Source organism: Quercus suber, unplaced genomic scaffold (genome assembly GCF_002906115.3).
Source record: "Quercus suber isolate HL8 unplaced genomic scaffold, Cork oak 2.0 scaffold_363, whole genome shotgun sequence".
Lineage (NCBI taxonomy): Eukaryota > Viridiplantae > Streptophyta > Magnoliopsida > Fagales > Fagaceae > Quercus > Quercus suber.
In genome coordinates, this window is record NW_027069815.1 from 108,003 (window position 1) to 134,015 (window position 26,013).

Sequence of the window (26,013 nt, forward strand, 5' to 3'; positions counted from 1 at the left end):
CAGCGGTTATGACCGTTAAAGAAGTTACATCCGGATCCCACAAATCTGGGGGAAGTTATTGAACCAAATAACCGCCCTAAAGTACCCTATATAAGGACCGGTCCGAATTACGTAAAGGTACGATATTCTGAGATCCTTACATTACAGTTAGATTTCCAGGAGGGAAGGCACTAACTTCACCATCGGAGGATATTGGACCGGTCCACCCCGGTCATTCCTTTGATTCTTGTCTTCTTTTTTCAGGCCTCTGCAAACGTTGTAGCCCATCGAAGCCGAAGTATTCAACCAAACTGATTTTATCCACTATCAAAAAGCTTCTTACAAATCAGCACACTCAGAGAGTTCCCTATTAGAAAGGTTTTCTTCAACCACAACACTTTCTTCAACTACAGCAGTAGTTGTGAAAGTAATGAAGTTTCCATCCTCATAACTACCAGACTTATGATCAGAAACTTCATCATCACTAAAGATTTCACATGACCATACCCTTGACAACCAAAATATTATTGATTTAAAGAGTTACTAAAGGTTTGACCAACTTTCTCTTTTGATTTCTCAGAATTATTAACCTTAGATGGTTCGTTCTTCTTAAAATTTCTAGGTTCAACATTATTTTTACCTCTTGCCCTTCTGTTGTTGTTTCTAAGAAAGTTTTTAAAGTTTTTGGCAAAATAAGCAATCTCTGTAGAAAAGAGTTCATCATTAAATTCATTCCCATCAACATCATCAATTGACTTAAGAGCCATTGATTTGGATTTGTTTGTCTTGGGTAGGTCTAACTCATAGGACTGAAGAGATCCTACAAGCTCATCAACAGTGATAGAGTCCACATCCTTGCTTTCAGTAATGACAATCACTTTGGGTCTAAAGTTCTCAGTCAAGGATCTAAGTATCTTCCTAACAATCTTAGGTTGATCATAGATTTCACCTAAATTATAAACAAAGTTAACAATATCATTAAGTTTAGCATATAATTCATTAAAACATTCATCATCAGACATTCTAATGCTTTCAAATCTAGTAGTTAACTCCTGCAATTTATTAATCTTAACTGCTTTTATGCTTTCATGCACAGTTTGGAGAATATTCCATACAGTATGAGCAACCTCAACATTTGAAATTCTCTTGAATTCTTCCATAGAAACAACATTAAAAATAGCATTCATGGCTTTGTTATTAAAAGCTGCTGCCTCTTTTTGAGAAGTTGACCACTTGCTTACGGGAATAGTCGGTTTCTCCCATCCGTATTTAACGAAGTTCCAAACTCTCTAATCAATAGATTTCAAGAATGCTTTCATCCTTACTTTCCAGTAAGTATAGTTGTTCACATTAAAGTGAGGTGAGATTACAAGAGAGTGACTGTGTTCCATGACAACATGGGTCAATGATCAATTCTTAGATCAAAAGATCTAAACACAAGAGTTAACCTACTCTGATACCACTTGTAAGTTTTTAGACCCCTTAACACAAGTTGTTTAACCTAGTTATTTAACCAAGTGATTACTTAGACAAATTATTCAGTCCTAGGTTAATACAATAAAATTATATCATGTAAATAATGCAGAAATATAAAGAACACAACGATACGATAACCTAGGAAAATCTAACCGGTAAAAAACTTGGAGAATATTTAACTTAGCTATTCTCAAGGTAAAACAGATCCACTATGAAAGAATTGAAATTTGTACAATAAGACTTAGACCACTAACATCTTATTACTACCTCGAGTATAAAACTTACTACCACGACTATGTGACAATTTCGAGCCCACGGACTACTTTTTTTTTTGATCCATTGCAACCACAAGTTCTCCTACTTGTGACTTTGAGACTCCACTCAAAAGTTTCAGATATTCTTTAAAGTTCTTTATGCAGCAACTAAAAAGATCATCAAGCTCTTGACATGAATCTTGATCTTGATAACCCTAAGTGTGTATGAAGGTAAACACCTCTAGATTTCACAAAAGATTCAACACAACCATCAAAAAGACTTTTAAAACCTAGTTAGGGTTTTTCCTTTTATACTTGGAGTAAAATGCAAAACCCTACACGTCAAACAGGCTTGGGTTGAATTGGAAATTCTGCAGAAAAATAAATTTGAGTAAGCCTAAATCTAGACTCTATGTTTTGATCATGATTTGCCAACATAATACAAATTGAAGTTCTAATACATTAGTTCCTAAAGCCTTAGAACCTAACATTTCTTTTTGAGAGTTCTCACACAAGAAGACAAAGATATGTTTAAATGTGTGATGGTCTTTGCCAGAATTGAATCATTACTCAATTTGACGGTCAATTGAACCTCTAGCTTTCGGGAAGTTCAATTTCAACATTTTCATGATTTGGAAATTTTAAAGGCAAGGGTTCCTTCAATTAAAAATTTCTCTCACAATTTACTCAACTGAATAAAATAGATCAATCTAATTAGAAATGCAGAAAATTGGAATAAAACAAATAAGTGATCATATATGATGAATTAATAATCCGATTACAACATTAAGGATGCAAATATCAGCTTAGAAGTAAGACGCACATACGTACGTGAGAGGTATGATACATACGTTAAATGTAGGAGATAATTATTATTTGATACAAACAAAAGAAGAAAAAGAAAAGAAGCTCAATAATCAACCTCTTTTGGACATAAGATGAATTCCATGAATGTTACAGGTTGTGTATCCATCACTATGAGAGAGACTTAGATTCAATTTCTTAGCTCTGTTTGTTCATCCAAGCTGTATTTTTGGATATTCGGTGCCACTAGAAAATGTTGGTAAACAAAATGCGTTTTTTGAAGTTAACCAAAAAATAACCCAAAGAGATAGAAAATGTTTTCTGCTTTGGAGAAGTAGAAAACGTTTTTAGTCATTCTCTTATGCAAGTCCGTTCCATTTTTTTTATGCTACCAACACCAAACACCATCACCATCACCATCACCATCACCATCACTGCCACCACCCCCACCCCCACCAAACTATCTCTGTTGTTGCCACTGATCTCATGCATATGGCAAGCATCACCAAGGACCATTTAGCCATTACTACTATCACCTCCCCCCACCCCCCAAAACCACCTCTACAATCTTTGCCACTACTACGTTCGATCACCTCCGTCAGCACCACCTCTACCACCATTGGGTTTACATGTAAAAGTAATACTTTTCTGTGTGAATCAAATAATACAAAATGTTCTCGGGATCATTTTAGTTGCAATTAAACATACAAAAAGCAAGCCATTCTTTTGGAAAGTGTTTTCCAATGAAAAAATTTTCTTAACGAAAACATTTTCCGCCTAATCAAATGTAGAGTTTCGTAGGTTAGATTTGCTAGGCTTGTCGTATGCCAATAGATGTACAGATGTAAGATAAAAATACCCTACTTTTTCCTAGATCCACCCCGAAGTGATTGCCAAAAGACAGGCCAGTTCTTCTTAGCCTCATTCCAACCCAAGAGTGAACCTTCCCTCATTGGATCCCAACTAGAGGATACAATCCCATAACTCACACCTAAGAGAGCAGATCCAAAGAAGAAGAATGACACAATGAAGGGTACCCATGTGGGTACGTCAATCTTCAATCCAACTTTCAGATAGTAAAAGAATGGGAAGAACAAAAGCCCTATGAACAGTGGTATCCCCACTGAGAACCCCATCCTGCTCATCATTCTGTTGGTCACTACCTCTGGTATTACGCCTTGATCAGACTCTTCTTCCTCTTCCTCTTCATCTTCATCATCATCATCATCTTTGCTTGGCTTCTTGGTCTTCTTATTTTTCCTTTGAGAGGGTCCAAAGCCTCTGGGACTCCTCAGTGTTGCAAAGAGTAGAGATGTTGGGTGAGTTTGGTTTGTTGGGGAAATTAAAAATTGGGCCTTTACATGTCTTTCCAAATAGAAAGTGATAATGGGGAGGGTACAAAGCTTGCGTTCAATCTGCAACACCAATAACATAACAACTTACCTTTTGAAATTTTATCTTTCATTCAATAATATTATAAGAAGATCCAACTTCATTTTTTCAGTGAAAATATACAAGAACTAAAAGATTTCTAACATAGTCAGTAGTTGAAACTTGAAACTCATTTTATGTACCTAGGATAGGAATAATTAGCATTACAAATTTACAATTTACAGTTCTCTCAAAACAGAACATGATGTACCTTGTGTGCTGATGCTGGGTTTGAAGAGAGAGTGGAAGACCAGGAAGTTGCCCCGGTAATTACAGCCATTCGCCTGCCTCTCTATTTTGTATCTTTCTTGTACTCTTTTTTAAAGTCAAAATAAAACAGAAAAATTAGAGGAAAAGAATATGGGCAACAGGGCAAGAAACCTTTAGGTGGAGGAAGAGAGAAAGAAGTTACAAGATTATTAAGCTCAATGAGATACTTCAAGTTTCATAGACTGCTCTGATCGAACTGAATAGCCACACGAGAGAGTGAAGCCACAGAAAGAAAAGGATAAGTTTAGATTAGATAATAGACACCAGCCAATTTGTCAGATGGCGTCAAATATCGGCTGTTTTTATAAGTCAGAATAAAAGTAAGGCACTAAGGCCAAATTATTTTTATTTCTTTATTTTTCTGAGGCCAAATGATATTTATATATATATATATATATTTTTTGGCTGAATGAAAAATAGAGTCTCTAGTGTGGGCTCATTGACTTTATCCCAGCCAATCTAACGTGACGACAATGAATAATACCACGTGTATCATATACGTCTTACAAGAATTATCACTCGAACCGCTCATTTTTGGGCATGGACGGAGCCATTCATGGACTGAGGAGTAATGACCCCCCTAATTTAAAAAAAAAATATATAATTATATAACTATATATTTAGCTATTAATTTTAGCAATTTTGTTCAATAAAATTACATTTTGTCCCCCTTATTGATCATTATAAGATAAACACTATAGCTACAAATTTTTTCACAACATTTTTACAGACTATTGAGGTAGTAATTCTTACTGGTTTGCATCTGGGTCCACCACTTACATCACTTTTTCACTTACTAATAACCACTAATCACAACAACAATTTGTAAAAAAAATTTGTAGATCTAGTATTTTCATCCTTTTAAAGTCCATAATAAAATTTATAGATCTAAAATAAAAAAATAAAAAAAATAAAAAAGTACAAGCCCCAAATATTAGCCCAACAACAAAAATTACCGATAGGTGATCGTAGAGCCAAAAAAAAAAATTTTGAGACTGATCAACTAATTTTACAAAAAACAAATAACTTAGCCCTTTAAAAAAATTTAAACAAAATGATTTTGTCCTTACTAACAAAAGGCATGCTCTACACACACATAAAAATAATAATGATAAAAGAAAACCTTTGTCGGCTAAGCAGTAGAGCTGAAAGCCGAAGCTACCGTATGTAACTAACAATAAAACCGCTCCCCCTAACTCCAAGTCCTGGCTTCATCCCTGTTTCTGAGTGCTGGAACAAGAACTCCTACCATCAAGCCACACCCCGTGTGGTAGGCCAAATGATATTCTCATGCTTGAATAATTTATTCATGAATAAATTTTCTTATCATTTTTGTTCATATATATATATATATATATATTAAAATATGTCAATATGCTCCATTTGTTATAACACCGTGAACAATTGTACAAAAATTGATGGCGTAGCTTTACGAAAGACTTTTGTTATTATTTAAAAAAAAAATTAAAAAAAGGTATATTTACAAATTGATGATCGGTTATCAAAATGAAGCAAGCGCCAAGCTAAGCATCGATGAACTTTGATCCTTGTCGAGTCCAAATGCCCATAGTTAAACTTATAACCATAAATACAACAATATACTAACAATTGCATTGTTGTATCAAATAGGGTAAGAGTATTCACATCCAATTTTTTAAAATGGAGTTTTTCTATTTGTAGGGAAAACTATAGCTAAAAAGCATACACATACGGTTGTATATTTTGCAAAAATTTATATAAACTTGTTCACTTTAGCTTGTCTATCCTATTAAAAAAATTGTTTCGGTGGCAGCGATGACGGCAAGTTTAGCCTTTAGGTGGTGGTGGTGGTGGTGGTGCATGGGTTGAATTTTTTTATAAGCAGTAGATCGGTTGATCTAAGAGAAAAGAAAAAAGATTAAATTTTTATTTATTTAATATGATGTATTGTAAGTTGGAGAATGTGATTTAGGTTGAGGTTGCATTATTAATTTGTTTATTTAAAGTAGAAAAAAAGTAACATTATGGTGCTCTTAAGATTTTCTTTTTATTTGCAAAACTGAATAGGAGAGCTCTAATCCATCAATAATAATACACACTAACAAAATGTGTTATCAAATAGTCTCTTTCCACCCTCATATTACTCAATTTTGGTACAACCGCTTTCCCAACAATGCCCTTTAACTCTCATAAAACTACATCATTTATATATTTTTACTGTGAATGCTCTCATAACATGGTCAAAATTTACAAATGGAACAATTATGATTATTAACAATTATCCATGAGACTTACACAGGGAGGACATAAGAATATGTTCTCCTCCTATCCATAGTTATTATAATAGTAATAGTAGTGTTCAACCACTTAAAAAAATGTCCAACAAGATCAAAGATAGTTAGGGAATGTCCTAATCAAATCTATTAAGAACATAACTCCACTATGTAAAGTTTCTCTACACTTATATTAAGTTAGAGTAAAATTCTATCTTGTATTAAGAAAAAAAACTATTAATGATGAGGAAAAAAAATTCAATCCACTCATTTGAAAATGAAAAGGATTTTAAAATTTTTATGGTAAAATTACCTTAAGAACCCTAAAGGATTTTAATCCAAGAACATTCGACATCATTTTTCAAACATGATTGGTTATTTAAATGCCTACCCATTGCGCCAAACAGTTGGAAATGGAAAGACAATTCTAGAAATCATGTCTTCATCAATCAATTCACTAAAACTTAATCACTATCTTCGTTTGCCTTTCGTATAAATAAGAGAACAAATAATAATTTTTTTTAAAATGAAAAGTTAAATACTAGATGAATTTTTAAGCTTATATTATCTAAAGTCACTAAACTGAAGCCTTTAAGCCTTGGCTTCGTGAAACCAAAAAAAGAGTAATTGAAAGAGTGAAACATATTTACAGAGAGTTAGAAAGCCAAAGAAATAAAAATAAAAGGAAAAATTGCAAGAAAAAAAAAAAAACCTGTCAGAAAAATAAGGATCAACCTTTGTGACCCACAACTCAACCTAAAACTCGTTGTTTCAATGAGTTGGGTTCGGGTTGACTTGTTTCTTATCGGTCCAAAAATCCCTACCCATATCAATATTTTCTCTTTGGGTTCGGGTCCAATTTTAGTAAGTATAATTTTTTCGTTGCCAAACAAGCTACTGTCTACTAACAACCTCAAGAGTTGAAATCGCTAAGGCAGAAAGAAACAAATTAATCATGTTCATTTCTTCCAAATAAAAAATAAATTGTTTCACTGTGCTAAAGTCTTAGCCAGAAAAATTTTGTAGAGAATTTAAGCATGCCATTCACGCTAATTCAAGGAATATTTACAATGTTCATAATTGATAATTTGACTCTCCTAAACCCCCAGAATATCGTATACAGAATCATAGCTGTAACTTGTAAGGCCAAAATATAGGCTTAAAATGTACATTCGTATGTTGCATGTCATTGACTGCCACTTCTCTGAAATGCACGTACCCCAGGGGCTATCCAACACGGTGGGAAGCTTTTTTTTTTTTTTTTTTAATAGCTTTATCCTTTGGCAAACCAAAGAATGTTAGATAGGTGAAAGTTTCTCTAGATGCAGTAAGCATCACCAACTCCCATTTTTTAGCTTAAAATCTAAAGAAAAGATTGATATGGTGGATTCCAGTTTAGATCAGACGAGACATCACATTTTCTGGTTAACATTTTAAGATCATACCCTCATAGATACCAAAACATCTGCCAAGCACGTTCACAAGTGTTGGGCTCTCCAATCAACTGCAAAATTCTCATCACTGTCGTCCTCACTGGATGATTCTTCATGGATGGACTCCTTGGCAACACCATCAGAAGCTTTTCTACGTTTGACAGACCTGGCAACCTGCAGTTCCAATTTCTTCTTCTTCAACATTTCCACTTTCTCCCAATAGGTTCTGCAAAAAAGGAAATGGAATGAAGAGTATTGGCAAAGAGGATTGGAGAAACAGGATGTGAAAATTTAACCAACAATCACACAGCTGAACTTACTTCTGCTCGACAGATTCAGCCTCTTCTATCGTTTCAGCAGCATCAATCTGCAATTACAATTGAAACAACAGGAAAATGGTTTTAAGTTTGTAGTGTGGGTAGATCACATGGAAAACTAGAATGCAGAAATGAACAGATTGATTATATTTTAACCCTCACCTCCTCTTCCTCAAAACGGTCATCCACCTCCTGCAAGTCCTCTTGAATCAACTTTTCGAATTCCTTGTACTCATCTCTAACAACAACCAAACAAATTTTCAACGTAATGGTGTGTTCCATGTCCTTAAAGAAAAAATAGGAAGTAATAAAAAATAATTTGACTTCTGTCCTAAATTTATTGATGAAAACCTCCATCGAGGTTTACAAATATAGCACCAAACTACAAATACGGCAATAATTAGACCTCAAACAAATAGTCTTCTTTCCTGTGGTAGCTCATTTGCTAAGCTTATCACACAAATTAACTTTAAGCATCACCACACAATATGCACATTAGATAACTGAGTTATCAATGCAGGCAGTTTTGATATCAAATTAAGAATATTTTCGATATCAATACTACTATAGATATTGAAGAACCACACAATTGAAAGTCCACTTCTTCTATTTGTGGTCCGCAGCAGCATTGGATAAGATTTAACCAAAGAAGATCTTATAAACAGGAGGTGAACTACCCTGATTTGTACTCCAGCAAGTCTATGTATTTATAATTCACTATGCAATTTTATATGGATGTTCACTCGGTGATTTACATATGTTCTAAAATATATTTGATCTTGACTATTTACATAAAATCCTTGATCAACAGCTACTAAACAAGACAGTACCTTGTAATATTAAACGCCACTTTAAGTCAACAAAGCAGCAGAACCCATGAAGAAAATGATGATATTTATCAGCCATACTAGTTGCAGGACAAGAAAAGGCAAAAAAGAAAAGCGGCAAAAAAAATTGATGAAGTCATAAAGGCCCCAAGTAACTATTTCCCAAAAATAACATCAAAGGCAACCGCTGAAAAGACCTCTTTGCATTACAGAACTTTTCTTAATACGACTGTGTAAACTCTGTTGCAATTTGATAGAGAACCAATATTTAGAGCAGATAAAATAAAACAAAGGGAAAAAATTACAATTATATTAACATTTGACTTGAATATAAGAGAGCATGAAGATACAGAGATAACACAAATGTAGGAACTTACTTGATGTCTGGCTTAACAGGCTTTATACCACGTGCACGCAAGTCAGCATCCTTGTTATCAAAGAAGCCTTCAGGTAGAGCTCCCTTTGCTTGATTGATTTTAGAACCAGCAATCTCTTCTGTCGTTGATGTACGCTCCCCAGCAGGCTGGATATTTATTGCCTTTCCAGCATTACCACTAGGCAGTCTATCTATTTCACTCACCAAGTTTAAAGAACTCCTCTCCTCTGGTAGAGCAGAAGCCCCAGTCTTTTTGTATAAATCAGTCTCCACTGACTTGAGCAAATCCTTTCCTAATAGTACATTTATAAGTAAATAGAATCCCTTCCTATCAGTAAATAATCACAATTCACAAACAAGTTGAACTAGGGAATTGAATAAATAGATGCCTATTCTGGTACCTAAAATATACAAGAAGTTTGGTCCCTAAATTAAAAAGTTTAAACCAAGTCTATATCATATTCAAAAGGGTTGATTACACTTTACCAACTAATGGTTTGTGTCAAGTTTGAGTTGCCAGCCTATGCATAAAAAGTTGCACATTACCCACTTGAGGTCACATCCTTTAATGTTTTTTCAGGCCCAAATTGTTAAAATTTGTATGTGCAAAATCACATGCCTATAAAAGAAGTACCAGAAAATACAATAGCAAACTCATTAAAATCCGAATGCATTAAACTTCCAAACCAAGAGCTAATACAATTAGACCTCAAGAGAGTTGAGCATATTAAACCACAGATTGAATACTCTAACTAGATACAAACCACTAATGGAAAGTGTAATTTCCCCTAGTTTATTAAAAAAAAAAAAAAATCCAATTAATTCCTTCCCTCCCTATCTGTTTAGAAACCATGATAGTTCCCATCAAAAAAAGAAAAAAAGAAAACATGACAGAAATGGCAGACTATTTTAGGCTATTCAATTAAACAAAGTAAGAATACCATCTTTGTATTCTATTCCCATCACCCCCCGGCCCCCCTTCTCTCTCCTCCTTTTTAGTATTAAAATAAGAAGGAAAAAAAAATCTCTAACTCATCCTTAGATGATCCCCTATAGCTCTAACAAGGGGTGAAGGACATGACATTTGAGCTAGAGCTCATTAGCAGGCATTGAGTACTTGTTAACTCAAAATGATTATCAATTTGGATTTTGGAGAACAAAGGTTTGACACAGGAATCAGTGCTAAACAGTACATGAAAATGGCATCAATGGAGGTTTCATGAGACAGGAGTATCTGAAGCTTCAGCCAGCCCAATCTAATTCAAAAACCAAGCCAAGATGATTTTGAAATCCAGCAAATAAGGCCAATTATTTTGAATGAATTTTCCCTCCAATTCAGAAAACTAATTAATTATTTTGTCCAAGAAACCAAATAGCATTTAATTAAGGTTTTCTAGGAAATATTACAACCATTATGTTTTTTTTTTTTTTTTTTTTTTGATAGGTAATAGAACTTTTATTGAAAAAAATGAACATCGTTTTCATGTATTACAACCATTACGTTTTAGTTATCCTCTTTTAATTTGTTTCTAGTTTCAATGAGTCAAATTTGACTATGGTCTTAAAAATGTAATGTTTTAATTGCTATTTTCATTCTCCCATGCATAGAAGGTTGTTCAAAGCTTCCATATAAGCTATTTGGCTGGAATGAATAAATCAAAGCGTATTTTCAGAAAAATAGCCTTTGTGCTTTAAGAAGAATGATTTCTTCTATTCAACTCTTCTCCCTTACATGGATTCCTTTTGGTGGCAAGTTTCGATTTCTGTATCTCTTTGGGTGGTGATAATTCTCATTCAGTTGTGAGTCATTTCAGGTCTATATCCTTAGTAGAATTCTTTGGGTGGTGATTTTTATTTATTTTTTAATAAATAATTGGAGTAATATTATTGAGGAAATAGAAAGGAAAAATAATAGTTGTTCATGATGATGAACACAGGAAAACATAAACAAACAACAAAAGGAAATAACCTTATAGTGGAAATAAGAATGGACTCGGCCCAAGGTATGATCATAGATAAAATAACCTTCTAGTGGAAAGAAGCCAGCCGGGCTTACAATCGTGAAAATCTGGGATGACTACCTTTCTTGAGGACCATAACTGAAATAACCAACTAAACCTTTTTCCCGAGGTCACAAAGGTATCTCGGATAGCAACTTTCTCCCTTGGCTGGGACCACCCATATTCCACGCTTCTCCCAAGGAACACGATGAAGAAAACACAAAACCTAACGTAACAGTCACCTCCGCATTAATGAGATCCCCCACCTTAATGTTAGCCACATTAAATGTTGAATAACTGGCCTAAATAGTGAAACACCCCCAAAAGTCCTCCTTCATGATCAAGAAATGGCAGGGCTATTCGGGGTTTTCATATGGGCTCTATGAAATCTAGTGGGGTGTGTATCTCCCATCTGTTATTTGCTGATGACACTATCTTATTTTGTGATGCCTCTAGAGAATAGCTTCTATCCATTAGGTTGGTGTTGTCTTGTTTTCAAGCTTTTACGAATTTGAAGGTCAACGTTGGAAAAAGTGAGATTGTCCCCTATTGGGGAGGTGAATAATCTTTATGCACTGGCTAATATTCTTCAATGTAAAGTGAGCAGTTTGCCTATGAAATATTTGGGGATGCTGTTGCGGACTTCTTTTAAGACAGATTTGATGTGAAATCCTATTTTGGAGAAAATGGAGAAGAAGCTATCTGGGTGGAAGCGTCTCTATCTATCTAAGGGTGGTAGGCTTATGTTACTAAAGAGCACTCTCTCAAGCCTCCCAACGTACTTTTTATCTCTTTTTACTATTCCCAAATTTGTGGCTGATAGATTGGAAAGTATTCAGAGGAACTTTCTTTGAGGGTCTTCTGAGGGGAGTTTCAAATATCCCTTGGTGGCTTGGAAAAATGTGTGTTTACCGGTTGAGATGGGTGGTTTGGGGATAAGAAGTGTGGTGTCTTTTAATCAAGCTCTATTAGGAAAATGATTGTGGAGATATGGTCATGAAGTTTCCCATCTTTGGCGGCAAGTTATCTCCACAAAATATGGTGAGGGTCAAGGGGGGTGGTGTACTAAAGTGTGCAGGAGGACTCATGGGTGTGGCCTATGGAGAAGTATTTATGGAGGTCAGGAGAGCTTCTCTAAGCATCTGTCTTTTGTAGTGGGTGAAGGCACTTGCATCCGCTTTTGGCATGATAGATGGATTGGCGATAATACTCTAAAAGATCTCTACCCTAAGCTCTATGTGTGTTCAGCGATCAAGAATGCTTGTATCTCTAAGGTTTTGTGGATTCCAAAAGGTGGTTTGGTTAGAGTATGGGATTTAAGGTTTTATAGAACTTTTGAAGATTGGGAGCTAGCTGCATCTTTTTCTCTGTTCCAGCTTATCCAAACTCATATTCCTCAGGGAGGTAGGCGTGATATTCTTGGTTGGCGGCTAAAAGAGGATGGTAAGTTTGACACACGGTAGTATTACCATGCGATTCGGGGTGCATCGAATTCTTTGCTTCATTGGAAGGGTGTTTGGAAACCAAAGATTCCTAGGCGAGTGACTTTTTTTGTGGACAACTGCACATGGTCAAATCCTCACTTTGGATAATCTAATGCTTAGGGGTCGCACATTTACCAATTGGTGTTGTTTGTGTTGTTGTGATGGGGAGTCGGTAGACCACCTTCTTCTTCATTGTCCTGTCACTCATTCCCTTTGGACTTTTATGCATCGGGCTTTTGGTATTCATTGGGTTATGTCAGGTTCAGTGGCAGGTTTGTTATCTTGTTGGCATTTGTGGCTTGGGAAACATAACTCAAACATTTGGAATTTGGTTCCAAGGTGTCTAACGTGGATTGTATGGATGGAATGAAATCGTCGTTCCTTTGAGGATAAGGAGAAGACGTTGGATGAGTTAAAGGTTTTATGCCAATGCAATCTTTTGGAGTGGTCTCGTTGTTGGGGTATTACTGATTGTTCTTCTCTCCTTGAGTATATGTCTTCACTTAGCTTAGTCTCTTGGTTTCTCTTTTTGTTGTGCTGTTTATTCTATTTTTTCTTGTTGTTCATCATCATGAACAACTTGTACTTTTCCTTTTTTTTCTCATTAATAATAGTTTTCTGATTACCTATCAAATAAAAAAAAAAATGGCAAGTGAAAGGTATAATGGGACAAGTATCTCCCAAAGCCAGCTAGAAGCTAGACAGCCAGAGGATGAAGGGGAATGGCTATAAAAGGAGGAGGAGAGCAACAAGAGAAAGGATCCAGAAAATAGAGAGAGAAAGTCTTAGCAAGAACTAGAGAGAGAGTGAAAGCACTATTCTCTGGTATTTACACTCTTGAATCTTCCTTCTGTACCACAAGAACAATGTTTCCACATATATAGAAGCTCGATTCAACTTATTTCTGTCTTTGACTAATTGCTTGATCTTCCCATTGTGGATTCTTTTCCCCATATTTTAGAAATTAACTGTGTAGACCAAGAATACTTGTGATTGAGATAGTTTTGAGTGTTTTTGACCCCCACAGTTCTTAAACAGATATGAATAGGACATTATTAGAACCTTTTGACTCTATCTGCACTTCACATTTCAGGGACCAAAATTGGTGGTGAACTAAATAATAACAATACTGACAAATGATAGTTATTAGGTTTAGAAGAAAAATCAGATACAAGCTCGTACCGGGTTTTAGCTTTTTCGTCTCATTGTTGTCAAAAAAATTTGGAGGGAGCACAGATGATGATGACTGATTTTTGGGCACTTCTGTTGAGCTTTCAGGTTTAACACTATGCAACTCTGTAGATTTAGGTTTAATCAACTCTTTATGGGGCTCAGCTTTCACATTGTTAACCCGGGTTAGTCCAGCTGCATTAGCCTTGATAGTATTTATTGCCTGTACCAGCATAAACATTCAATTAGTAAATACTCATTAAGAACCAAAGAAATATGGAGGGGGGGCATTGCTGTGTCAGTAACTGTGAGGGTAATGCCTTAAATGCTATTGCAGGACTGGATAAGTGGGTTTTGAGGTCTATTGAGTGAAAATTAATATCACTGAAGCCCTTCTTATGTTAACATGTAGGCATAAGACTAAGTCTACTGACTCTAATTTATTTATTGGAAAACTACCCTTTTAAGCACTTGTTTAATACATGAAAAAAGGCTAGTTCTTTTATAATCCATTGTTTAAATTTGTTTGATCATTGTATTTTGAATTGACACTTTGTTTGTTTTAGCATTAATGTTTTTTGGAAAGTGGTTCATTTTCCAGAGGGCATTTTCTTGAAAACTATCTCATTTTCCAGTGAAATTTACTAAGAGCATATCGCCTACTGCAATTAATTTTATCCAAGTCTCTCATATGAACATTGGAGGAGAACACAAAAGGAATTCATGGATATCAATTTTGTAATTAACTTGAGCCTTAGGATATTTTGTTTTGNTCGCCACGAAATCATCTGCGGTATTAGGTGTAACGACGCATAGAGAGTTGGCCTTTCTATTTCGTCTTCAAGGACGCTCGCAGTTTTGCCTATCTTGGTCTTTGTTCAAAATAGTAATAATATAATAAGAATAACTAATACCATTAAAAAAATATACTATTATACATTTATACTTGTATCTAGAAAACGTGAAATGACCTTATATTAAAAAAATAAAACAATAGGTATGCGTTTGGATGGCGTCTACGGGTTGGATCGGGTTGAGTTTGTGCCTAACCCGGACCTGACCTGAATTATTCAGGTGGAGGACAATGTGGCCCGAAATTGACCCGGAGATCTGGTTGGATTTTTCGATTCGGGTCTCGTTGGTTTCGAGTCTCATCAGGTTCGGGCCTTGTTGGGTTGGTTTTGAGTTTATCACCAGGGATGAAATTTAGTTGGATCCATTGAGATCTGGCCTAGATTTTGTTGGATAATGACGAGATCTCGCCAGATCTGGTCAGGAAATCATAATACTTTGTCGAAAGATAAAGGATTCAATTCGGTTGGGTGTCACGGGTTTGGAAACCAAAAACCGACTCGCGTGGGGTCAAGTTAGCTTTGTCGGAACTCGCGTCCGACCGTCGGAGTCGTCGAATCAGGTGGCGGTGGGTCAAACACGGGTGGGTTGGTTGGGTTGAGTGGGTCTCCGGGTCTGATGGACAATCCTAGCATCCACGTCCTTGTGGCTGCAATTCTTTTTTTTTTTTGGAGAAACTTGTTTCTAGGTAACCAGTAACTTTCATTAAAAATGGGTCCCACGATATTATTCACATATTTAAAAATTATTTTACCTCAATATTTTTAGTTTTTAGTAAAATAAGCGATATCTAAATGGACCCTAAGTCTAAGTTGGCATTTGATGGTTTTCTCGTCATACATAGGGTTCACACCCCTCCAATTATCATATTAAACAAACCAAAAAAAAAAGTTTAAAAATATACTTTAACATAACTTGTTTCACAATTTGTTGAAATTGTTGAATGACATTGGTTAGTTTGAGAGGTCTTTTCAATCTATCCCATCATGGTCGAGTTGAAATAAATTCAACCCAACTCAATTCAAACTCGTCACAAGGGTCTAACCTAACCCACCTAGATTGAGTTGGACTCATGGGTTGGATAGTTTTTTTTTTTTTTTTTAATTGAGCTTTAGAACAACACCAAACAAATAAAATCAAAATTATAATCTAATAAACCTGAGTATAGTACCAAACTAACACAAACTATTTTATCAGTACTTCAAAGTTAGTAGGATATTATATAGTTTTATCCCAACCCAGTTGATAAACAAAATATTAAATAATAAAATTATATAATATATATTTTAAATATATATTAAATATAAGTAGATCAGGTCGGGTTAGGTAGATTTGTGAATCTGTTGACATGCACTGAACTCAACCTACTGTGAAATATAAAATTAAAATATACAATCCAATCCAACCCACCAAACATTGTCATGTATATTATTTGTTACCATGGTCTAGCCGCCAGTTCCAAACTAAGGGGTCCTATGTTCAGATTAGCTATACTATTAAATCCTTATAATCTTATTAACTCATATTGAAATGCATGAATCATACATCATAAATATTTTTTAAAATATTGACTATCAGTTTTTGGTATCCATTTAACTTACTGATGACATGGTAAATTTCACAATCACTCATTTTTAAATAATTGGAATAAATAATAATTTAAGAAGCTTATGGTGGATTTATCATGAGATCTCTAAAAAGAATCTAAGTCCTATGTTAGATCCTACAGTCTATTCGGTCATATGGTTTTCAACATGTTTTTTTAAAAAAAAAAATTTCTTTTTCTAAAAATCGTGGGCCCTACTAGGAGAAAATCCATTATGTTTCCATAACATACATCCACTCTCATGTGAGAGGGAAGACGCATGTTACGGAAACATGATATACAACCTCCCCTAGTAGTGTGATGGTTGTTTGGCAATTGTTTCTAATTTTCATAAAACCAAATCCAACTTTCATGTAAAACATAAAAAATAAGAAACAAAATTTTCGGTGTTTTTTGAAAACAGAGAACTAAATCAGTGGCAATCTTGTGAATAAATTGAAAAGTTGTGAAGTCCACACCATCTGTTGTTTCAAATCTCAATCAATCATTCAAACTAATAGGCAAACTTGTCTATAAAATAACAGCCAAACACATTTTTTTTTTGGTTCTCTTCTTAAAAACGTGTTTTCATAAAAGAGTCAAACACAAATCACGTCAAAATTGTGTTTTGAAATCGGGTTTCAAATACAATTTTTAGAAAAATAATATTATAAGATTGGAAAACAAAAAAGAAAATGGCAAACGTTAAATACATTCCAACCATATGGCTAATTAGCCAAAGCCAGCAAACACCGTTAAATTTAAATCACCTTCTCTTTTATTTATTTATTTACTTTTCCTAGCAATAAACACTGTTTAAAAATTAAAACCCATCTCAAAATGTCACAATTCAGTATTACTAAAGTGGTGGTGGGGTGTTTAACAAATAGCAAAATTCGCATTATAACCGTTTGTAAAATGGTATAACTGTATCGTAAGTAGTAGTGAACCGCACCGCAGGATGCAGTGCAATATGTAGTTTCAATCTCTCTCAAGTCACTTTGTCGCACTGCACATCATCAGTAAATTGAGTAAGAAAAATCCAAAATTTAAAAAATATACCAGGTCAAAACTATTCAAACCACACCTTGTACATCACACTGCCCTGCATTTATGATCACAAAACTAAAGTGAGGTGCAATTATAATTTTGGCCAAACCATATTGCAAAATATGATACTAAAAATAGCTCAAAATTTATAAGTTTTGCCCAAAAGAATTTCGAAAGCTGAGAGTTTTTTGTTTATTTAGTTTTTACAATAAACGGCGCCGTTCTGTACCTTTACAAGCTTATCCAGCGCCGACCCAAACCAAAAACCCCTCACTCTGCGTGTGTTATGAAATTTTACAATTGGATTGATTAATTGATTTAATGTTTGGTTTGGGGGTTTCGAAAATTAGAATATAGAACCCTAAACTAAAAATCGAATGGATGCGCAAGCGAGGAAAAAGGCAGTTTATCGTGCTAAATTGAACGCAAAGAAGAAAGACAAGCGCATAGATTCTCCCCTCGTAAGGTTAGCTTTTCATTCTTCTGTTTTCTTTGCATTTAGTAATTATTTTTAGCGATTTTTGTTTAGGTGCCCAAGTACACTCTCTCTTTCACTCACACACATATGTATAAAGCTTATGGAAGATAGTATGGGCATGAGAATAAACCGCCTTTTTCCTCAAATTCAGATTCAGGTCATTCTCTCAAATTGGAGCCAACATTGTGTGTGTGCTTGTGTTTTTTTTTTTTTTTTTGAAAATTATAAATTTTGATTCTCAGACTATACATCTGATATTAGATTCTGAATGGCTTGTTTGTGTATTCTTGTTTATGTATGTTATTCTGCTCATGATGAAGTTTCTTACTGTATGTTTGTCTTTTCTTGTAATATATGCAGGTACAATGAGCTTGAGCAGCCTGTCTGTAGGGTTTGTGACCTCGTTTTGAAATCCGAATCCCATTGGGATGCCCACCAAGTTTCTCGTAAACATCATGAGGTGATTTTTTACTATCCCCACCATATCATGTATGAATCCTTGACATGTAAATATATCGCGGGCTCTAGCTTATATGATCACTCATAAAAATATTAGATTACAAACAAATCACATGTATATACACAGGTTGACATGCTTAGATGTAGCTCCATTATGAATTATGATCTTCCATAATTGCAGTGTGTTCAACTCTTAAGTGTTTTTCCCACCTTTTTGGTGTGGAAAGTGCAATGATGATGTTTGTGAGAGTTCCTCTATGCTTACTTGGTTGTATTCAGAAATTTCCAAGTTAGAGAAGGCACTGTCTGATATTGGTTTTCTATTCTTCCCTAGTTAAAGTGAATAAGAGGAAACCATATAACATTACTTATCAGAAAAAAGAAAAAGAAAAACCATGTAACACTGTCTTTATGAATGGTGGAGGGTGCAATGCTTTATGATGTACTTGTAAAGTTATTCTAAAGTGGTTAAAGCCTCCCTTATGATTAATGTATGTTTTTTAGCAAGGATTATAATTTTTAAATATGTGTGTGTATATATATATATATATAAATAATTTAGATTTTTACCAAAAGGTTTACGTCACAAAAACTGTTGGGGACAAGGCCACTTCACTTTCTTTTTGCTTCGAGTGTTGTACTTTTTTGTTGGCTATTATAACATAAAAAGGTCGTACCTAGTGTACAAAGCTCTCACTTTTGTGGATGAGAGATGATGGTAGACAACCTTACCCCCCATTTTTTGGAGAGGCTATTATAACATACTGATGGCCTAGTAATGGTAGTAGGATGTCAGGCATTGCTGTGTCAGTAACTGTGAGGGTAATGCCTTAAATGCTATTGCAGGACTGGATAAGTGGGTTTTGAGGTCTATTGAGTGAAAATTAATATCACTGAAGCCCTTCTTATGTTAACATGTAGGCATAAGACTAAGTCTACTGACTCTAATTTATTTATTGGAAAACTACCCTTTTAAGCACTTGTTTAATACATGAAAAAAGGCTAGTTCTTTTATAATCCATTGTTTAAATTTGTTTGATCATTGTATTTTGAATTGACACTTTGTTTGTTTTAGCATTAATGTTTTTTGGAAAGTGGTTCATTTTCCAGAGGGCATTTTCTTGAAAACTATCTCATTTTCCAGTGAAATTTACTAAGAGCATATCGCCTACTGCAATTAATTTTATCCAAGTCTCTCATATGAACATTGGAGGAGAACACAAAAGGAATTCATGGATATCAATTTTGTAATTGACTTGAGCCTTAGGATATTTTGTTTTGTTTATCTTCCTAATTTTTTTCTGTTTTATTTGCTGGTTCTGTTATCATGTTTTGATTGATTTAGTGGCAAATGCTCCAAAACTAAAAGGTTTTTTTTTTTTTTTTTTTAATACCCTTGGGTTGCATATTTTTCCTCTGTTTCAGTGGTGGTGGTTGGTGTGAGTGTGAGATTTTTCTTCCATATAGGATTTCAGTGTTGGTGGATTGTCTAAGGCTTTTGATTTTCTTTGTTTCCTTTGGTTGATGAGAAAATGAAAGCAAAACCTAGAAAACCAATTGTTGGTACCAATGTACAAACAATATGGCAAAACCGACAGCCTCAGTTTGGTGTAAAAAATGCTCTCAACACTAATCACACTGAACTGATATCACCCCTAGGATTTTCTTCTATGGAGAGAGAAAAGGGGGGTGGGGTTGGGAGTTTAGTAAATTTTCACACTAGTTATTACCAAATATTCCTTGATTTGTACTTTTTTTTTGGGGATTTTTCATTTTGGGCCAATTTTACAATTGTTGAATTGATTATATTTTATATTGCATATCTTTTTTCTTTTTAATAAGTATTTTATATGGCTTATCTTTCTGACCCCCTACCCCCCCTGACATCCTACTACCATTACTAGGCCATCAGTATGTTATAATAGCCTCTCCAAAAAATGGGGGGTAAGGTTGTCTACCATCATCTCTCATCCACAAAAGTGAGAGCTTTGTACACTAGGTACGACCTTTTTATGTTATAATAGCCAACAAAAAAGTACAACACTCGAAGCAAAAAGAAAGTGAAGTGGCCTTGTCCCCAACAGTTTTTGTGACGTAAACCTTTTGGTAAAAATCTAAATTATTTATATATATATATATATACACACACATATTTAAAAATTATAATCCTTGCTAAAAAACATACATTAATCATAAGGGAGGCTTTAACCACTTTAGAATAACTTTACAAGTACATCATAAAGCATTGCACCCTCCACCATTCATAAAGACAGTGTTACATGGTTTTTTCTTTTTCTTTTTTCTGATAAGTAATGTTATATGGTTTCCTCTTATTCACTTTAACTAGGGAAGAATAGAAAACCAATATCAGACAGTGCCTTCTCTAACTTGGAAATTTCTGAATACAACCAAGTAAGCATAGAGGAACTCTCACAAACATCATCATTGCACTTTCCACACCAAAAAGGTGGGAAAAACACTTAAGAGTTGAACACACTGCAATTATGGAAGATCATAATTCATAATGGAGCTACATCTAAGCATGTCAACCTGTGTATATACATGTGATTTGTTTGTAATCTAATATTTTTATGAGTGATCATATAAGCTAGAGCCCGCGATATATTTACATGTCAAGGATTCATACATGATATGGTGGGGATAGTAAAAAATCACCTCATGATGTTTACGAGAAACTTGGTGGGCATCCCAATGGGATTCGGATTTCAAAACGAGGTCACAAACCCTACAGACAGGCTGCTCAAGCTCATTGTACCTGCATATATTACAAGAAAAGACAAACATACAGTAAGAAACTTCATCATGAGCAGAATAACATACATAAACAAGAATACACAAACAAGCCATTCAGAATCTAATATCAGATGTATAGTCTGAGAATCAAAATTTATAATTTTCAAAAAAAAAAAAAAAAAACACAAGCACACACACAATGTTGGCTCCAATTTGAGAGAATGACCTGAATCTGAATTTGAGGAAAAAGGCGGTTTATTCTCATGCCCATACTATCTTCCATAAGCTTTATACATATGTGTGTGAGTGAAAGAGAGAGTGTACTTGGGCACCTAAACAAAAATCGCTAAAAATAATTACTAAATGCAAAGAAAACAGAAGAATGAAAAGCTAACCTTACGAGGGGAGAATCTATGCGCTTGTCTTTCTTCTTTGCGTTCAATTTAGCACGATAAACTGCCTTTTTCCTCGCTTGCGCATCCATTCGATTTTTAGTTTAGGGTTCTATATTCTAATTTTCGAAACCCCCAAACCAAACATTAAAATCAATTAATCAATCCAAATGTAAAATTTCATAACACACGCAGAGTGAGGGGTTTTTGGTTTGGGTCGGCGCTGGATAAGCTTGTAAAGGTACAGAACGGCGCCGTTTATTGTAAAAACTAAATAAACAAAAAACTCTCAGCTTTCGAAATTCTTTTGGGCAAAACTTATAAATTTTGAGCTATTTTTAGTATCATATTTTGCAATATGGTTTGGCCAAAATTATAATTGCACCTCACTTTAGTTTTGTGATCATAAATGCAGGGCAGTGTGATGTACAAGGTGTGGTTTGAATAGTTTTGACCTGGTATATTTTTTAAATTTTGGATTTTTCTTACTCAATTTACTGAAGATGTGCAGTGCGACAAAGTGACTTGAGAGAGATTGAAACTACATATTGCACTGCATCCTGCGGTGCGGTTCACTACTACTTACGATACAGTTATACCATTTTACAAACGGTTATAATGCGAATTTTGCTATTTGTTAAACACCCCACCACCACTTTAGTAATACTGAATTGTGACATTTTGAGATGGGTTTTAATTTTTAAACAGTGTTTATTGCTAGGAAAAGTAAATAAATAAATAAAAGAGAAGGTGATTTAAATTTAACGGTGTTTGCTGGCTTTGGCTAATTAGCCATATGGTTGGAATGTATTTAACGTTTGCCATTTTCTTTTTTGTTTTCCAATCTTATAATATTATTTTTCTAAAAATTGTATTTGAAACCCGATTTCAAAACACAATTTTGACGTGATTTGTGTTTGACTCTTTTATGAAAACACGTTTTTAAGAAGAGAACCAAAAAAAAAATGTGTTTGGCTGTTATTTTATAGACAAGTTTGCCTATTAGTTTGAATGATTGATTGAGATTTGAAACAACAGATGGTGTGGACTTCACAACTTTTCAATTTATTCACAAGATTGCCACTGAGTTTAGTTCTCTGTTTTCAAAAAACACCGAAAATTTTGTTTCTTATTTTTTATGTTTTACATGAAAGTTGGATTTGGTTTTATGAAAATTAGAAACAATTGCCAAACAACCATCACACTACTAGGGGAGGTTGTATATCATGTTTCCGTAACATGCGTCTTCCCTCTCACATGAGAGTGGATGTATGTTATGGAAACATGATGGATTTTCTCCTGGTAGGGCCCACGATTTTTAGAAAAATAATTTTTTTTTTTAAAAAAAAACATGTTGAAAACCATATGACCGAATAGACTGTAGGATCTAACATAGGACTTAGATTCTTTTTAGAGATCTCATGATAAATCCACCAGAAGCTTCTTAAATTATTATTTATTCCAATTATTTAAAAATGAGTGATTGTGAAATTTACCATGTCATCAGTAAGTTAAATGGATACCAAAAACTGATAGTCAATATTTTAAAAAATATTTATGATGTACGATTCATGCATTTCAATATGAGTTAATAAGATTATAAGGATTTAATAGTATAGCTAATCTGAACATAGGACCCCTTAGTTTGGAACTGGCGGCTAGACCATGGTAACAAATAATATACATGACAATGTTTGGTGGGTTGGATTGGATTGTATATTTTAATTTTATATTTCACAGTAGGTTGAGTTCAGTGCATGTCAACAGATTCACAATTCTACCTAACCCGACCTGATCTACTTATATTTAATATATATTTAAAATATATATTATATAATTTTATTATTTAATATTTTGTTTATCAACTGGGTTGGGATAAAACTATATAATATCCTACTAACTTTGAAGTACTGATAAAATAGTTTGTGTTAGTTTGGTACTATACTCAGGTTTATTAGATTATAATTTTGATTTTATTTGTTTGGTGTTGTTCTAAAGCTCAATTAAAAAAAAAAAAAAAAAAACTATCCAACCCATGAGTCCAACTCAATCCAGGTGGGTTAGGTTAGACCCTTGTGACGAGTTTGAATTGAGTTGGGTTGAATTTATTTCAACTCGACCATGATGGGATAGATTGAAAAGACCTCTCAAACTGACCAATGTCATTCAACAATTTCAACAAATTGTGAAACAAGTTATGTTAAAGTATATTTTTAAACTTTTTTTTTTTTGGTTTGTTTAATATGATAATTGGAGGGGGTGTGAACCCTATGTATGACGAGAAAACCATCAAATGCCAACTTAGACTTAGGGTCCATTTAGATATCGCTTATTTTACTAAAAACTAAAAATATTGAGGTAAAATAATTTTTAAATATGTGAATAATATCGTGGGACCTATTTTTAATGAAAGTTACTGGTTACCTAGAAACAAGTTTCTCAAAAAAAAAAAAAAGAATTGCAGCCACAAGGACGTGGATGCTAGGATTGTCCATCAGACCCGGAGACCCACTCAACCCAACCAACCCACCCGTGTTTGACCTACCGCCACCTGATTCGACGACTCCGACAGTCGGACGCGAGTTTCGACAAAGCTAACTTGACCCCACGCGAGTCGGTTTTTGGTTTCCAAACCCGTGACACCCGACCCGAACTGAATCCTTTATCTTTCTGACAAAGTATTATGATTTCCTGACCAGATCTGGCGAGATCTCGTCATTAACCAACAAAATCTAGGCCAGATCTCAATGGATCCAACTAAATTTCATCCCTGGTGATAAACTCAAAACCAACCCAACAAGGCCCGAACCTGATGAGACTCGAAACCAACGAGACCCGAACCGAAAAATCCAACCAGATCTCCGGGTCAATTTCGGGCCACATTGTCCTCCACCTGAATAATTCAGGTCAGGTCCGGGTTAGGCACAAACTCAACCTGATCCAACCCGTAGACGCCATCCAAACGCATACCTATTGTTTTATTTTTTTAATATAAGGTCATTTCACGTTTTCTAGATACAAGTATAAATGTATAATAGTATATTTTTTTAATGGTATTAGTTATTCTTATTATATTATTACTATTTTGAACAAAGACCAAGATAGGCAAAACTGCGAGCGTCCTTGAAGACGAAATAGAAAGGCGAACTCTCTATGCGTACGTTACACCTAATACCGCAGATGATTTCGTGGCGCCACCTAGAATGCAGACGAGAAAATCTAAAAACACCTCAGCACCCACCGAATATTCCGATTTTTTTTTTTTTTATACACCGAATATTCCAATTTTATTTCTCAAGAAAGATGGAATACGATGGTACCCACCCAGCCAAGCAATATATCACATGCACATTTTAAATTTTTGGTCCCAATTCAATTCTAATCACTATACACCCTGCATATTTCTTTTTTTCTTTTTTACTATGTTTACACTCCTTTTCCTCTTTCTCCAAAAAAAAAAAAAAAACACTCCTTTTCCTAATTATTACTAAGAAGAGACCCGAATCGAAAAATCCAACCAGATCTCCGGGTCAATTTCGGGCCACATTGTCCTCCACCTGAATAATTCAGGTCAGGTCCGGGTTAGGCACAAACTCAACCCGATCCAACCCGTAGACGCCATCCAAACGCATACCTATTGTTTTATTTTTTTAATATAAGGTCATTTCACGTTTTCTAGATACAAGTATAAATGTATAATAGTATATTTTTTTAATGGTATTAGTTATTCTTATTATATTATTACTATTTTGAACAAAGACCAAGATAGGCAAAACTGCGAGCGTCCTTGAAGACGAAATAGAAAGGCCAACTCTCTATGCGTGCGTTACACCTAATACCGCAGATGATTTCGTGGCGCCACCTAGAATGCAGACGAGAAAATCTAAAAACACCTCAGCACCCACCGAATATTCCGATTTTTTTTTTTTATACACCGAATATTCCAATTTTATTTCTCAAGAAAGATGGAATACGATGGTACCCACCCAGCCGAGCAATATATCACATGCACATTTTAAATTTTTGGTCCCAATTCAATTCTAATCACTATACACCATGCATATTTCTTTTTTTCTTTTTTACTATGTTTACACTCCTTTTCCTAATTATTACTAAGAGTCACTTCCCCTTCTCTCTCCTGTACTGCTATATCATATTATATATAATAAAAATTAGGCTTAGATGTTGTAATTGCGCCAAGTGACGGTACCAAATTACAGAAATTTTCTTAGATTTTTAGATTTTAAGAAAAAAATATATATAAGTTTTCTTCAACTATAATTTCTAAGTTGATATAATTTTTCTTCAACTATAATTTCTAAGTGAATAAAAATCTTAATTTGGTGTGCATTTGGGAAGCGCGTTTTGCG

At 34.5% G+C, this 26,013-nt stretch overlaps 2 protein-coding genes across 3 annotated transcripts; both read right to left on the minus strand.

Moving 5' to 3' along the window:
* Positions 1-2,439: 2,439 nt before the first annotated feature.
* Positions 2,440-4,482, minus strand: LOC112026666 (protein PAM68, chloroplastic). 2 transcript variants are annotated; one of them, XM_024059365.2, is made up of 3 exons: positions 4,357-4,482; positions 4,156-4,259; positions 2,440-3,928 (listed from the first exon to the last, which is right to left on the minus strand). In XM_024059365.2, the coding sequence occupies exons 2-3, from the start codon at positions 4,222-4,224 to the stop codon at positions 3,374-3,376; spliced, it is 624 nt and encodes a 207-aa protein (XP_023915133.1). In that variant the 5' UTR covers positions 4,225-4,259; positions 4,357-4,482; the 3' UTR covers positions 2,440-3,373. The 2 variants fall into 2 exon arrangements, with proteins under 2 accessions (XP_023915133.1, XP_023915129.1); XM_024059361.2 differs by having other exon boundaries at positions 4,156-4,482.
* Positions 4,483-7,471: 2,989 nt separating this feature from the next.
* LOC112026543 (protein ABA AND ROS SENSITIVE 1) lies at positions 7,472-22,029 on the minus strand. The gene is made up of 7 exons (XM_024059236.2): positions 21,647-22,029; positions 21,174-21,273; positions 14,086-14,296; positions 9,421-9,712; positions 8,379-8,454; positions 8,220-8,266; positions 7,472-8,125 (listed from the first exon to the last, which is right to left on the minus strand). The coding sequence occupies exons 1-7, from the start codon at positions 21,733-21,735 to the stop codon at positions 7,945-7,947; spliced, it is 996 nt and encodes a 331-aa protein (XP_023915004.1). The 5' UTR covers positions 21,736-22,029; the 3' UTR covers positions 7,472-7,944.
* Between the last annotated feature and the right edge of the window lie 3,984 nt (positions 22,030-26,013).